General features: G+C 38.3%; 1 protein-coding gene across 3 annotated transcripts in view; it reads left to right on the forward strand.

The window, feature by feature from the left end:
- The window catches only part of PDGFD (platelet derived growth factor D), a 170,886-nt gene that overhangs the window by 97,895 nt on the left and 56,601 nt on the right, over window positions 1-16,390 (forward strand). For 2 of the 3 annotated variants that reach the window (XM_032771098.2, XM_032771096.1), the window contains exons 2-3: window positions 6,099-6,303; window positions 9,879-10,059. In XM_032771098.2, coding sequence (XP_032626989.1) covers window positions 6,099-6,303; window positions 9,879-10,059 — 386 coding nt within the window. The remainder of the gene's footprint in view (window positions 1-6,098; window positions 6,304-9,878; window positions 10,060-16,390) is intronic. The other variant, XM_032771097.2, reaches the window with a different exon arrangement.

The raw sequence follows: 16,390 nt of genomic DNA on the forward strand, positions 1-16,390 counted from the left end.
TCCTCCCCAGCATTTAAGCTATGATTGGATGAGTTCTTGTGCATGTATCCTCTTCAGGGATGCAGGGGAAGCAATCAGCAAAGTCTTTTGTCCACAATGGTTTGTCTGGTGTCTGTAGACCTTCTTTTGTTGGGGAGGAGATATCAACCCTTGTGGTAAAGTAGCATACTTGGTAATGCATCTTCCCTGACTATGGGGGATTTACAATCTGAGCAAACATTTTTATCAGTACAGAGCAAACATTTAAACATTACTCTTATAACATATGATATAGACATTATAAGTAGGATTGACACATGCAGCATCCTACAAGCATTCCATAAAAGTCTAAAGCCTAAACAGATTCTTACAACTCCAATACCTATTTCAACAACACTAACACACCAGTGACCTAGACTGGATTCCAGCTACGCATTTGTCAGTGATTGGTGAGGCCCAGGGCCTTGGCATGAGCTGACCCCCGATCTGTGCCTGTCATAGATATGACTGTACTAGTTTTAGCCTAGTAAATGGCTTGTTCTTTTTGTTCCATTTCAGAGGATTCTGGTTCTTTCAGTAACAAGGTCTCATATATCTACAGAGCCCAATTCTGCTGTCACTGAAGTACTTTGCCATTGACTTCAGTGGGAGCAGTGTTATACTCCATAGCATGTGCCTTTTGCTTTAAATGGCAAAAAGATTATTAGGAGCAGCAGCACAATATGATATCCTTTTCCTCATTAGAGCACAGAAATGTAATGTGTTTATTGGCTATGATTCTTTTTAGTGTTTATAGTAACGAAAAAGTAACCATGTATTTTAAACAAAGCAAATTATTCTGCAGTATTGTACCTCTTCCTAGCAAGCTGTGACCAAGTATGAAATATGCAATTTTGACCATAAAATCTGTCATCTTTCCCTCTGATTTTCATAGATCCCTATGTATAATAATTAAAATGCCTGCTTTTTACAAGGGGGAATCTAGGAAAAATAAATGGACAACAAAAAAAGCTGCCATAACTATAGTTTGCTTGGCATATCTGTGCCCCAGGTGAATTGATTCATGGCCTGGATTCAAAACCACTTTTCTACTCTTTACTTACTACTCTGTGGTTTCAACTATTTAGATCAGGCTAATTTTCAGCCCAGGGAACTGAAGAGTCATTATTCTCCAAATATGTTATCTCTCGTGTATTTAAAAACTGGTAGCAAAATACTTTGTTTTGCCAGATTGAACAGTGGTGGGGCTAGGGTGACCAGATGTCCCAATTTTATAGGGACAGTCCTGTTTTTTGGGTCTTTTTCTTACATAGGCTCCTATTGCCCCCCAACCTCATCCTGATTTTTCACATTTGCTGTCTGATCACTCTAGGTGGGGCAAGGAAGATAAATACAGTAGAACCTCAGAGTTACTGAACACATCAGGAATGGAGGTTGGTCATAACTCTGAAAAAAATGTTATAGTTGTTCTTTCAAAAGTTTACACCTGAACATTGACCTAATACAGCTTTAAAACTTTACTATGCAGAAGAAAAATGCTGCTTTTAACTATCTTAATTTAAATGAAACAAGCACAGAAACAGTTTCCTTACCTTGTCAATTGTTTTAACTTTCCTGTTATTTTTTTAGTAGTTACATTTAACACAGTACTCTTTTTGGTCTCTGCTGCCTGATTGGGTACTTCCAGTTCCAAATGAGGTGTGTGGTTTATAATTCTGGTGTTTGTAACTCTGAGATTCTGCTCTCTCTGGAAAACCACCACATGAGAACACGAGACTATTTTTCTAAAATAAAACAATCTAAGAAACATTAGAGACATGAAATATGTTCTTTGCTACTGGCTATGTTCTTATACAAAATCTTCTGCTGAGTTCTTCATCTTAATGAAATACTTGATGTTCTTTGTTCTGAAGATGCCCAACAGTTGAAGTCAGAGTCAGCTGTAATTATCACCTTTGTCGTCGTTGTCGTCGTCGTCTTCTTATTATTTTATTTTATTTTATTTTATTTTATTTTTCCTGAAAGAATTCACTTTTGGGTGATATTCCTAAGGGTAAAAGCACTTTTGTGGTAAGACTATTGCTCCATGTGATTTGAGGCTGCTTTAGCAAGGATCCTCAAAATAAAATGCAAATAAATCTTCAAATACAAAGAAATGAAGATCTTTGTGTTTCCAAATATTGCTGCTTGTAGAGCATGTGGTGGAAGAGCATGTGCAAGCTGGGCAGGAAAAATAGCGAAGAGGGGCAAGATTGTCAGAAGTAATCATCACCCACAAAAAAGACTAGATTATCATAAAAACTCAGCTGGGCTTACAGAAGTGTTTAGCATCTGGCATCTCCCATTGAGAACAATGGGTGCTGAATAGTGCTGTGTAAATAACTGATTTTTTGGTTCACTGGCTGAACCAAAAAATGGTGGGGGGAATTGTTTCAGGCAGAATAAACGTTTTATTTGATCCAAAACAAAATGTTTGGTTTGGTTTTGAGCTTTTTAACTTTCTTCAATAAAACTGAAGTACATTTTGAAATGAACATTTGTTTTACATTGAAATATTTTATTGTGTTTTTTTCTTACTGGAACAGTTCTGCATAAATTAACGTAACGTGTCAGTAGACCTGACTACATTTTTCAATGAAAATGTTTTGTCCAAAAAATGTTCCACTCTAATGCTGAGCACTTTTGAAAATCGAGCTGTTTTATTTAGATACCTAACCAGGAGCTGAGCTCTCTTGAACATTTGTCTCAACTTTTACATTAATACTTTTAAAGATGATTGTTGGAAGAGAACTAGGAGAGAGAAAAAGTTATTGAACTTTTCAGCAAATCAAACATAGAATAAACTTCAGAGTGATAGCCATGTTAGTCTGTATCAGCAAAAAGCACGAGGAGTACTTGTGGCACCTTAGAGACTAACAAATTTATTTGAGCATAAGCTTTCGTGGGCTAAAACCCACTTCATTGGATCCATGCAGTGGAAGATACAGTAGGAAAATATATATACCCAGAGAACATGAAAAATGGATGTTGCCATACCAACTCTAAAAAGAGTAATTAATTAGGGTGAGCTATTAGGTGAGCTATTATCAGCAGAAGAAAAAAACCTGTTGCAGTGATAATCAGGATGGCCTATTTCCAACCGTTGACAAGAAGGTGTGACTCAAAGTCATAAATACTCCAACAAAAAAACTTCAAAAACAGTCTTCAACGAGAAATTGCAGAATTGGAATTAATTTGCAAACTAGGCATCATTCATTAAATTAGGCTTGAATAAAGGCTGGGAGTGGATGGGTCATTACACAAAGTAAAACTGTTTTCCCATGCTAATTTTTCCCTACTGTTACTCACATCTTGTCAACAGTTGGAAAAGGGTCATCCTGATTATCACTACAAAAGTTTTTTTTTCTTCTGCTGATAATAGCTCACCTAATAGCTCACCTTAATTAATTACCCTCGCTACAGTTGGTTTGGCAACACCCATTTTTTCATGTTCTCTGTGTATATATATATATATTTTCCTACTGTATCTTCCACTGCATGCATCCGATGAAGTGGGTTTTAGCCCATGAAAGCTTATGCTCAAATAAATTTGTTAGTCTCTAAGGTGCCCCAAGTACTCCTTGTTCTTTTTACAGAATAAGCTGCTTCTCATTCATTTCAGAGTCTGTCCGCTTGTTTTTACAATTCTATACATTAGCTTCATCCTACCTGGTCTCTCTCCTCTCCGCATCCCACTCATCTAATAATAGCCTCTCGTCTTTCTTTTCAGATAGGCAAGTTTATGTGCAATAACTTCTCTGTAGTTCCTGCCATCTCAAATAGCCTCCCTTTCTTGTAATTCTTTAATGGCCTCTGAGTTTTGTGTATTTTTTAATTATTTTGTTTGTTTATTTTTAAATTATTTTATTCACAGTGAAATGCCTTTATATACTTTTTAGTAATTCTGATATATGGTATATTAACCCCACTGTCTTCTTTTATTTGCTCCCAGAAAGTGTTTTGATCAGAATTCTTCCTTCCTTCTCCACTCCCTATGCTGCTCTAACACTTCCTCTTGTATAATCAGTTACAATTCCCACATTTGCAACAATAGAGAAATTAGACACTATTGGAATTTCTGGGTAGGCTCTGTTAATATGTCATATACTTATTTCCTGCTTTTCACGTACACATGTGATTTAGAAGTTTGACCTGGATATTGCAGAGTTTCATCAGATGTATTTCAGTGCTGATTTACTCAAGTGTGGTTGATTTTTCTGGCAGAACATCCCGGGCTTCGGGTTAAATAAAAAGAATGCAAGCAACCCTGTCTTCTGTGGAGTAGATGAATGTTAGCAGCATAGCTTTCTCAGTTGGGGAGAAGGTGGACTAGTTAAAGCAAAGGACAGTTGTTTCCAATGTACTGTGAAGCCTAATTAAAATATATTGCCTCTGACATTCTAATCACAGCAAGCGAGAACTGTGACGTAAACCTATGTAAAGATAGACTAGACAAGGGAACATTTCAACTAGGAGCATGGACAGTGCTGGGTCAGCAATTAAATGTGATCTGTTAACAAGGGAATTACACTTCTTCATTATAGACAGTACTTTGTTGTGCTAGAAAAAAGTACAAATACACCCAAACGTAGGTTGAATTCTGCCATCCCTAATCAAGTAACTCTTGTTGATTTTAATGGAAGTTTTGCTTAACTCAGAACTGCAGAATTTGGGTCATATTTTTTTAAGATGAAAACTTTCCAATGACCATTTAAGTTTATTCTTTCTACTGGTTGTTTAGGACTCAGTCCTGCAACGTGCTAGGCACTGTTTGGTGGTACTGACCAATCCAAATTCTGTTTACTCCAATGGAAGTTGACAGTGCTCAACATTTCAGAGTGATCCATGTATTGCTGATTCAAGCCTTTATTTACTTGAAAAGTGTGTGTTGGGAGAGATGGGGTGAGAACAGTTCATCTTGAAGATTGTTTGAGTAAAGCATTTTTATAATAGTTATACCAGCAACACAGGCTTTTAAACGTTTCAGATTGTTTTGCAGCAAGATTTATTCGCTTGTCAGAAGAGTAGGTGAACAACTATTAAAATGCTTCCATTTACTGTATGCAGCTTGGTATTTACAGTCATGAGCCAGTGAAAAGCAACCTGAGGAAAAACAAAAAAAAGACTTTTTTTACCACAGAGTTCGCATCATTTCTTTTAGTTCCTGTTTTTCTTGGGCATCCTACAAAATTCTCATTTTCCCCAAGAGCTCAGAAGTATTCAGTCAAACATGAAGTTGTTCTTTAAAAGAAGGGAAAAAACAACTTTGGTTGCTAATATAGGGACAACGTCTGGTGGTACTTGCATATTTTTCTTGTCACTTCATATTGCAGATCATCTCTTTGTGCCATTGACCACCCACATTGTGCTGCAGCACACCAATATTTGTGGAGTGGAGAAGGAAGGATTTGCCATTCATAACTGTTTTAGAGAATTGTTTTCGTACCATGGATTTCTTGTTCTTTGTACTTGGAGCTTGTCTACATGGTACGCTAGTATGCACCAACTGGGATGTAAATTCTGCTGTGCACCACTGTGTCGTGCATTAATTGTCCATATGGACCTTGCTGGTGCACACTAAAAGTATTATTAGTGCATTGATTTAGCACTGTTTGAAATGGGACACACACGTGCATGTTCACAGCTTTATTATAGCTTCTGTCTTTCAGAGGGGATCTACCCCCTGACTCTTTCACATACTGCTCCAAAATTTGGGAATCAGGTTTTGTTTCCCTCTTTCCCCTTTCTCCCCTGGTTGTGAGATGTAAATTCTGCCTTAAGAGCAAAATGGTGGGAGATAGAGAATGTAAACAAAACATAGGTAGATAGATTAAATATCACCATAACAGAGAGATTATATGTAGATGGATGTTACTATTTTTGTTCTGATTCAGGCAAGGGACTGTTCTTTAAATTAACGGGAAAAATGATTGTGCTTCCCTATTAAAACAACAGCTGCCATTAGACCCTTAAACACTTCCTATGAAAATAATGCTTGTTGTGTTGTTAAACTGTTGTTTTTTTTGCCTTCCTGTATCTGGAACATCATACTAATTTCTACAAGTTGTGACTACTAACAGAGAGCAATCACCTCACAGACTTGTACCGAAAAGAAGAGACCATCAGTGTCGGAGGAAATGGCTGCATCCACAGTCCCCGCTTCCCGAGTAGCTACCCCAGGAACCTGTTACTGACATGGCGGCTGCTCTCGACAGAGAACACAAGGATACAGTTGGCCTTTGATAATCAGTTTGGATTGGAGGAGCCAGAAAATGATATCTGCAGGTGAGAGAAAAGCTATCCAGAGAGCTAATCATGTCATTTTAAAAATCAGCTGACCAAATGTCTTGCACGGTGCTTTGGAGGGGTCCATTAGGGATTCTGTTTCAGATTAACGAGATATCTGGCTACCAACACTACAAACCAAACTCTCCAAATAAACTTACCTGCCTCAGGCTTAAACTTTTTCCTGTGAATTGAAGACTTTGCGTGGTATTTTAAATGCAGCACACTTGAGTCTTGGGGACTGCTGGCTCCCTGCACAAATACTAAAAGAATGAGGTTTCGCCCACTGTAATTAAGGACAATGGATGTTTCTTTTTTCAGCTATGCGAAACACATTTTTTTTCAGTATGTCAGTATACACAGCAGGGTATTTGCTGCGAGGGAAGGGGCAGACAAGGAAGAGCAGGGGTAGAGGAACAGTGTGTTGTGCTCTTGGAATTATATGGCCAGAATGATTGACTGGCTGTTAGCTCTCTTTAATTACTGTTTGCATCTCTGTATAATTTGTTTTAAGTGTTTGAAATATAGCTCCAGAGTCAGCAGTCTACTCTGGCTGCTTTGTACCACTCTGGTGATGCAAAGCAGTGATAAGCTCGTTGAAGGGGCTGGTTTGGCCAGGTTTATAGCTTTTCATCACCAGAACATAGTTGAATTTGGCCAATAATTAATAAAATAATCTAATTAAAATGTTTCTGTTGTTCATGTTTTTGTTATTCAGTGGTGTATTTAGTGTAGGAGGGAAAGCCCAAGCCTTCCCAGACATTTTCCAGGACACATCTTCAGAAGCCAGATTGCTGTGTGGCAGCATTGGCACATCAGCTTCCAACACTCTGCCTGACTGTTATTAATCATTGCTACATCTAGCCAGAAAAACTGTGTTGTTTTCTTTCTACTCTGACCCTCTTGCATGTCTTCTCCTGGCATCTTAATCAATTAATTTGCATTTAGAGGGTTTGGTGATTCTGTTTTATTATTATGTTCTGCCTTACCAGTGAACTGAGAGAACCATTCTAGTCAGTTTGTTTTCCAGTTAATAACAAAAGAATGCAGACTCAACCTGGCCATCCTTCTCTGCATGTTTATTATCTTGGCAGCTTTTACTCTGCTCTGTCACTGTTGGTGTGAGAGCAATTGCAGTGTAATAAGAGTTACCTTCTAGGACCACAGAGGCTATGCTGGAATGCAGAGACTAATGCCCATGGAAACAGCCTGTTAACATTCTACATAGAGAATAAACTACGGCTGACCTTAAATCATTTCAGCCTTGAAACGTGGATCTAATTTACTGTGGAAAAGGATGAAGTGTTCTCTTGTGAAGGGCCATTAAAGGTGATGACATGGTGAGGGGAAGTCAAGTCATTATCGACATACTGGATTTTGACCATGGCTGCGGACAATCTGTCTGCTTTCAAAAGCTACAAATTTATGAAGCAGAGAAGTAAAGACCTTCCAGAATCTGTAGTGCCTATAAAAGCTGGAAAAAATCCCATTCTTTATAGAAATACAGTCTTACCCTGAGTTGTTGTAAGGCTTTTATTTACATGATATTATTACTAGAATGAGGAAGTTCCCAGGGTATTGGAATGATTTTCAAGCTTGTTAAAGACCCTATGGTAAGTAACATACAATATTATTTTAATGCTTTAGAGAAACTGTTAGGTGGTTTTGTTTTGAATCTGTTTTTTCCCCCTCAATTTTACTTTCAGATGCTGTCTCTTGCCCTACTTAAGCAAAACATTCAAGCATTAAAGCATGCACCTAAAGTTAAACACATATTTAAGTGTTTTGCTGAATGGATGGCTGAATCGGGGCCTCTGCTCCTTAGCCTCCTTTCTGTTGCTTTGGCCCTTACTCCTTTACCCAAGAATCCCCTGGTTGCTTACTTTCACATTTTTCATTAATGTTGCTAATTTTAAGTTACTTACTATGAAATTTAAATGGGCTGAAACTCATTTGGGGCTGGGAGCTGAACAGGAGAACTTCTTTACTTAACTGTTTGGTTTAATCTAAATCTGCTGTACTGTAGTTTGAACCCATTGCCTCTTGTCCTGCCGTCGGTGACAAGAGAACAACTTTTCTCCATCTTTTTTATGGCAGCCTTTCAAGTATCTGAAGACCGTTATCATATCCCTCCCTCCCCCCAGTTTCCTCTTTTCCAAACTAAACATACCCATTTCTTCAGCCTTTGCTCATAAACATCCTCTTAGCTCTGTGCACTAGACCCCTCTGTCTACCTTGTCTCCACCTTTCTGCCACAGGCTGAATGGAACACTTGGGGCCTGACCCAACTGCTCTGAAATCATTTGTTGAAATCTCATTGTTGTCAGTAAGCTTTGGATCAGGACTTTGATTGCTGCCCTCTTGGTCATCCACAGCAAGACTGTGGAAAACTCAATAAACTATACAAGCTACTGACAAAAATATATGCACAATCTGATACTGCTATAGCTATATGTAGCCTATCTCAGTGGTTCTCCTACTTCATTGCACCGCAACCCCCTACTGACAACAAAAATTACTACATGGACCTAGGCAGGGGTGGGCTGGAGCCCGAGCCCCATTCCCCTGGACTACAGCCCTTGGGCTTTGGCTTCAGCCCTGGGTGGCTGGGCTCAGGCCTCGTCTTCAGCCCCAGGCCTCAGTGAGTCTAACGCTGGCCCTGGCAACCCCATTAAAATGGGGTCACAACCCACTTTGGAGTCTTGTCCCACAGTTTGAGAACCTCTGATCTATGCTAACACAGTGTGGCTCTTTGTTCCCCTCTAGTGGCTAGACTATGTATAGAGGTTTATGAGTCAATGGGCTTTGTTAGCTCAAGTAGTTGTGGTCATGAGTTCAGTCCCTGCAGATGACCTAACTAGTGAAGTCATTATATATACAGCCTAAATTCTCTGTGTCATGTAAAGTAATCATCCCAAAATGCCTCATTACTGAACTACTATCTTGATCTAGTTCAGGGATCAGCTACCTTTGACGTGTGGCCTAGTGCTGACCACTCCTTCCCGCAGCCCCTGTTGGCCTGGAACGGCGAACCATGGCCAGTGGGAGCTGCGATCAACCCACCCTACAGACTCTGCAGATAAACAAACCGTCCAGCCCGCCAGCGGATTTCCCTGACGGGCCGTGTGCCAAATGTTGCTGATTCCTGATCTAGTTTATGTCTGCCCAAAATCAAAATTGTTCTCTTCCTTACATAAAATTGTGTTTAATTTACAGGCTGTTTACTAGCTACATAAAGAAATGTGGTATGGTTATTTTGTAGCAAGGATAAATGTCTGGAAAGGCATTCTCCTTGCAGCATGGTAGGGAATATTGTATGCTTTCACTCCCAATATTAAAATAATCCGAGAAACAACAACACATACCACCACCCTAAGTATTGAAGATTTTTAGAAAGTAACTTTCAGCTCAACGTATCATGCACTAAGCTAGTGTTTTCACCATCTGTAATTTTTAATCAAGTGTTTCATAGTGGAAACCAATGTACATTTGACCAATTTTTTGAGCAGTGTTCCTGTGTAGCGGCAGCAGCTTTATATATTGACAATGTATTAAATTATCAAACTGATCTGCAGGTATGACTTCGTGGAGGTGGAAGATCTATCTGAAACTAGCACAGTTATCCGAGGACGGTGGTGTGGTCACAAGGAAATTCCTCCAAGAATAACATCCAAAACAAACCAAATAAAGATAACCTTCAAATCCGATGATTATTTTGTGGCTAAACCTGGATTCAAGATTTATTATTCCCTTGTGGTAAGTAACTTAACTACTCAGTGGGTACAAGACATGCCAGAGTGTGAAAGAACAGCAATATTTGGAGACTGGATGACATAGCTAACTACAGCTGATCACAACATTAATTAACTGTAAATACTTTCCTTCCAGCAACTACATAAGGCATAGATAAAAGCAGTTTTGACATCCTATTATTAAATATAAACTAAAGACAAGTCCATCACAAGACTTACACTAATAATATGTTTCAGAAACGCTAGCACTTTCTGCACTGAGGCTGCAATTCCAATGCACTGACAAACACCACAGCAATGACAGTTGAAATAGTTGCTGTTTAAACTCCATTTCGATTCTCATTTGACATCAAAGAAAAGTACTGTCAGGGTTAGGACTGTGATTCTAAGCAAGAAGTCAGGAGTTTAATCCACATGCAGTAAAATACATATAGTACACTGTGTTAAGGTTCAAACTGTTGTTTTAAGCTCTATGTGTTCTTTGTGTTATGTAGCAGTATTGGCACAGTAGAACGCATCGATTTGATGAGATGAAAGCCCTCTGTTTTTAAAGAAGCAGGAATATTCATTAGTCTAAGTAGATTTTGAAACAAGTATGTTTTCCGTGTATTGCCCTCAATAATGTTATAATCATTTTGGTGCAATATAACTGAACAGAGGTGAGTTTTGCAATCAGATGGTAACTTATTACCCTGATGTCATTGTTTTCATATCCTTCACAATCCAGATTTTTTTTTTAATTCAATCCAGTGTTACGTATTCAGACTTTCTTATTCCTGTTAGCAGTAAGGTTAGATTTGTCCTAGGAAAAATCCAATATTTACACCATTTCACTTCAGCTAATGGCTTTTGTGTGAGCATATACTATTGTACATTGAGCTCATTCCTTGCCTAAATATGGGAGATATATAGTAAAGACATATTTAAGGCCTCAAAATCAGAGCCAGATGCTCCTTCCATGTATTTAAACACTGGACCTACTTATGGAGTAAAACACTACTCCGTGTGAGTAAAGATGGAAGAATCTAGAGCTTGATTTGAAGGTAATCTAGCAAGACTAACATTTGTGTTGTTGCAGTCCATGGAGTACCACAATGCATAAATATTTAAGCAGTTAAACAGCCTCTTTTACATCATGTGTATTTAATATTTCTAGAAAACTTTTGTTACAAGTAGCTAGCATTATGTAGCAAACATGTACAGCTTGTATAGGACAGTTGGGTTTTGAGAAAATGAATGTCATCTTTCAAGCAGAGGATATTCAACACTAGAAAGCTCAGTGTGTAGTTGCTATACCTGTGTAATACTTAGAATGAGTAAACAGAATGTTGTGCCGTTTAGCTAGTGTATCTGAGAGAATATTCTCCAAACACAATCTTAAAATGAAATGTTCTTTTTCTCAGAATCTGTAGGGAACAGGTGGTAGTCCTGGGATGAAGATTAAATTTCTTTAGCCACTGTTCAAAGTTTAAATTGTCCATTCGAAGATTTGTAGGATTAATAGTCAGCAAACTCAACCCTTAGTTAGTAGTCTTCACGGTCTCTCAGGACTGAGTACGTACAGTGGATATACTGCACGCTGCTGACCCCTGAAGGTTGAACTCAGCATGCATTTGCAGGCAACAAGTTAGAAAATATTATTGGACCATGCATAAACATATGATGCATCAGATGAAATAAAATATATTTAAATTGTATTTTTCTTTGCTCCACGGCCATTTCCATCATTAGGCTATTTTTTGAACTTCCTTGGGAAACCTTTCTGGTAACAAATGCACACAACTTTATTAAAAAAAAAAAAAACAATCCTGAATTAAAATAGACATTTTAGAGTTTGGGAGGGAGTCGCTGCTGGTTATGTGCACCGTGCTCATCTCAATAATCTTTAATAAAAAATCAAAGCAAGCAAACAGGGTTTGCCAGATTAATTGTATATTTTGGTCTTGATGCAGGAATTACTAAGTGAAATTCTATGTGTTATGCAGATCAGACTGGATGGTGGATTCTGACTTTGAAATCTATGAATCTTCATGGACACTAGTTAAATTAATTTCAGCTGGTGCATGTAAGCTTGTTTGTCAGTTCACCACTTCTGCATGTGGCACAGATTGAGGCACTGCAATGTGTATATTGTTCAACAAGAAGAAAGAGCTATTACCTCCTTCCATTCTTCCCATTTGGAGAAACAAAAAATAGCCATAAACAAGAAACAGTCATTTTTTGCAAACAGGCTTTTCAAATGCAACTACCAAAGTTGCACCTGTGCATATGCTCCTGCACATGTAAAATGAGTCATTGTACATTAACAGGTACTTAGGCATGTAAAGGCCCAGTTTGTGCACAGATGTTGCATGCAGTGCAATTGTCAGCTCAACACAGGCACCTATTTCGCCCTGTATTTTCTTATAAAATCTCCTTTTTCTTCAAGCTTCACAGGCCTAGAGCACAAGCATCAAACCAGTCCAGATATCATCCATGCCAGCTATTATCCATGAGCTGGATTTAGCCTGCAGAATTGTTTGAAATACCTCTCTTCCTTGTTCTTCTTTTGCACTGTGTGGTTGGTTTTTAAAAGGATTTTTAGGTGGTGGTGGGGAGGGGGAGTCGCTTCACATATTTCCCTTAAAAATATAAATGTCGTGGACCATGCCTAAGCTTATGTGTACCTATGGGGAATCCTTAGGATTATCTGACTCCCATATTTTGTATCATTAAATTACTTTAAGTGTATAGTATTTGCATTGAAAATGAAGCACGAAATCATCAGCTGTCATACCTGTCTTAACTTCAATAAAGCTACTTCCAGTGAAGGATCTGATTCATTGTTATATTGAGTTCAGTAAGCATTAGGTACACACGATGAGACACAATGTGACATAGGGAGTTAAAATGAAAAATTGTGTTGCTCACATGCAAGAAATCCCCACTCAGATGAGTAGTTTCATACATACCAGGGAGACTGTTTTTGGAAATGAGCAGAATCAGGCCCTGAATTTTAAAAACATACTATCATGAATGTATAAAGTAATAATCAGGAAGTAGTCCATGAACAAACTCCAACAAAATTAAAAGTTGATGTTTTCAATTAAAATTCTCAATCCTGCATCTGATTTTGATTAAATGGGATAATTAGAAAATGTTAAATTCCAGCTGATAATTAAATAATTATTTTTGGCTTGTTTGTTTTTCAAGAGGCATATATCTGTTATATATTGACATTAATACATTGTAACTGTATACCCTAACTGGCCTCTAAATTCAATGCATATTTGGGAACTTTGATTTTAAGTATTACTGGCAACAAATGTTCCAACAAAGCTAGAAAATGTATTTAAAAAAGAAAGTTAACAGACTAAGGCATCAAAACATTTCCATTTTTATTTTAATTTTTGTTCTGCTCTTCTCTGTAATACCATTTAAGAAATATGAAAATACAGGGGTTTTAAACCAGTTTTCATTTTTTGTGGCTAATATTGCAAACCAAATCTGATGTACCCCATTGTTAATGAGGAGTAACTCCACTGAAGTCTGTGGAATTATACCAGTATAAAACTGATTGGGGTGTCGCTACATCACATCCAAAGTGTGTTTTGTTTGTTTCAAATGAAACTTCTTTTATGGAAGAGTCCAATAGAATTTCATAGAAACGAGAAATTTTTAATCTTTCGGAGGAATTTGATAGAGAATTATATTCTTACTATTAATACAAGATACACATTCCCTGTCTGATTATCTAGTAATAACACTAGTCAAAAAACAGAAAGAAAAATTACAGACATGTTCATGAAAATTAATTGCTGTTTTTGTCAGATTTTTAATCAGCTCTGGTTAGAAGACAAATGGAGTCCAAATGCTGATTTAAACTGTTCAGCACCGTTCCATTAAGACTTTCAAAGAAACACCAACAAACTAAGCATATTTAGGCCATGTCTATGCTTACTGGGGATCGATACTTCTGCCATCGATGCAGCGGGGGTTGATTTAGTGGGTCTAGTGAAGACCCGCTAAATCGACCACAGAGTGCTCTCTGGTCAACTCTGGTACTCCACTGGAATGAGAGGAGTAAGGTAAGTCGACAGGAGAGTGTTTCCTGTCAGTGCAGCATGTTGTAGGCATTGCAGTAATTCGTCCTAAGCTATGTTGACTACAGCTGGAATAGGGTAATTTAGGTTGGCTTACCCCGGTAGTGTAGACAAGGCCTCAGAAAACAAAATAAGGTCCTAATGCTGCAATCCTACTCAAACAAATGCCTCTCTGTCAAGTGATTAGTCACATTGTCTTCTGTGGATCTAATCATACAAATGATGATTGCAGGATCAGGCTGCAAGGTTTGTAATTAAAGTAGTAGTAACTGTCATCAATAACTTTCTTAAAAATTTTAACATGAAAGCAAAACAATTCACTTATCTTAGTTGGCTAGCAGTGCAAATACAGATTCAGAGATTTTGAGCCCAGAAGATACCTCACTAGCTTGTCCTCCTGTATATCATAGGTGATAGAATTTCATCAGATCAAATGCAAATTGAACCAATTTCTGTGTAGGGCTGTGTGGATATTTGTCCTCTATGCTTTGGTTTAGGTGGTTGCTTTTTTTTTTTTTTTGCAGGACAGACAGTTCATTGATGTCTCCAAGACAAAATAGGTTGCCTGGAAACCTACATAATATGTTGCATGTGAAAATATGTATGATAATAGTGTGCAATTATTTTCAATGCTCTTGAAAGAAGGAATCTCAGTAGGGTTTTTTTTGGAGGGGAGTGAGAGGGGGACAGATGAGTGATTTTGGTTTTGTTAATGAAATGACCAGGAATGAGATAAATCATATTACAGGGATGTGAGATATTATATATATTACATACACACTTATCACTCATTCTCCTGATAATTTTTTACTGATTAAGTTTTAATTTCCCGTGTATGCTAGACAGGGTGGGTATTTTCATAAACACTGTACAGAAAAAAACAACCAATACTTCATGTGATGAAACTCCTGTTTACTTGAGATGCTGGCAGATAACCAACATCTGTGTTCTTGTCTAGAGTGCATTGCCCTCGTATAAAATTGTCAACAAGGGGATCATCTTTCTAGGGGACAAAGAGGGGAGAAGTGAAGTTCTTTCTAATTATGTAAGACCAACTCAAAGGCTTTACATATAAATGGGGTAGGAATTTTAAACAAAGGATTTGGGAGATTATATGTGGTGATTTTGTTTAGGAGCAATTGTAACATTAAAAAGAAGCATAAAAAAAGTACTAAGTGGTCTATACTCCTCATGAACAGAAGAATAAATCTCGCAGAAGGAAAATGTTTACAAATCTCTGTTTGCATGTTAAAAGAAACATACCGTTCACTCAGTTAACGTTTGCCCTGACCTTGGCTAACTTCTGCCTCTCTTGTACAGGAAGGCAGTTTTCTCTTCATTAGTGCAGAGGCTGGGACTCTGCAGTTCTGAATTCCATTCCTCAGTTTATCTGCTTCATAAGAGTGTTATGAAGAGAGTGAGGTTGTACGGCATATAGGAGCAAAGAGATGTACAAAGCAGATGTACAAAGCAGCACAGCAGAAGGCACAAAAGAATTGGGCAAAGGAAGCAAAAGAGAGAGATGTGTAACCAGGCTAAGTTGTCTGGAATCATATGGGTGAGCAGTGTCCAAGGTCTGGACTATGATTATGGCAGTAGGGGTAGAGAGAAATTCATACATTGGTAACGTTTAAGGCCAGAAAGGATCATTACATCATTTAGTCTGACCTCCTGTACATCACAAGCCATAAAATTTCACCCAATGTATGGATTAGGGAGTGAGAAAGAAACTGCTTGGCAATGAAGGTGAACAGAGCCAGCTCTAGGCCTAGTCCTACCCAGGCTACTGAGCACCTCCAGCCTGGTGATCCTTGTAACAGCTTTTGTCAAGCTGTCTATTGCCCTGTTTCAAGTGTCTGCCCTGTTAATGGCACCCCCACTTCAAGAGAGCTGCCAGTCACGAGCGCTGAGTTGGTGCTCCCTCTGACCCTGGACAGTTCTGCAGTGGGGATAGCCTAGGTGTAGCACCAACCCTTGGGCTGAAGAAGAGAGGAGAATCTGTCTGTCAGTTTTCTGTAGCTCTGTCACCATAGTATCTAAGTGGTTCCCCTGTAAACTCGATCTGCTTGACAAAATCACAAGCGACACACTTCAGCTCTCCTTCTTTCATCAGTATAGGAGGTACAGCTTGGGATATATATGGAGTCTTCTGTTTTCTTCTTCCTTTCCCCCACTGTTTTGGTTCTGTTGGGAAAGCTCCTCTGAGTGGAAGGTTCTTCAGCAAGGCCAGAGTGGTCATGCTCTGAATTAGTG

The sequence above is a fragment of the Chelonoidis abingdonii genome, chromosome 1 (genome assembly GCF_003597395.2).
Source record: "Chelonoidis abingdonii isolate Lonesome George chromosome 1, CheloAbing_2.0, whole genome shotgun sequence".
Classification (NCBI taxonomy): Eukaryota; Metazoa; Chordata; order Testudines; family Testudinidae; genus Chelonoidis; species Chelonoidis abingdonii.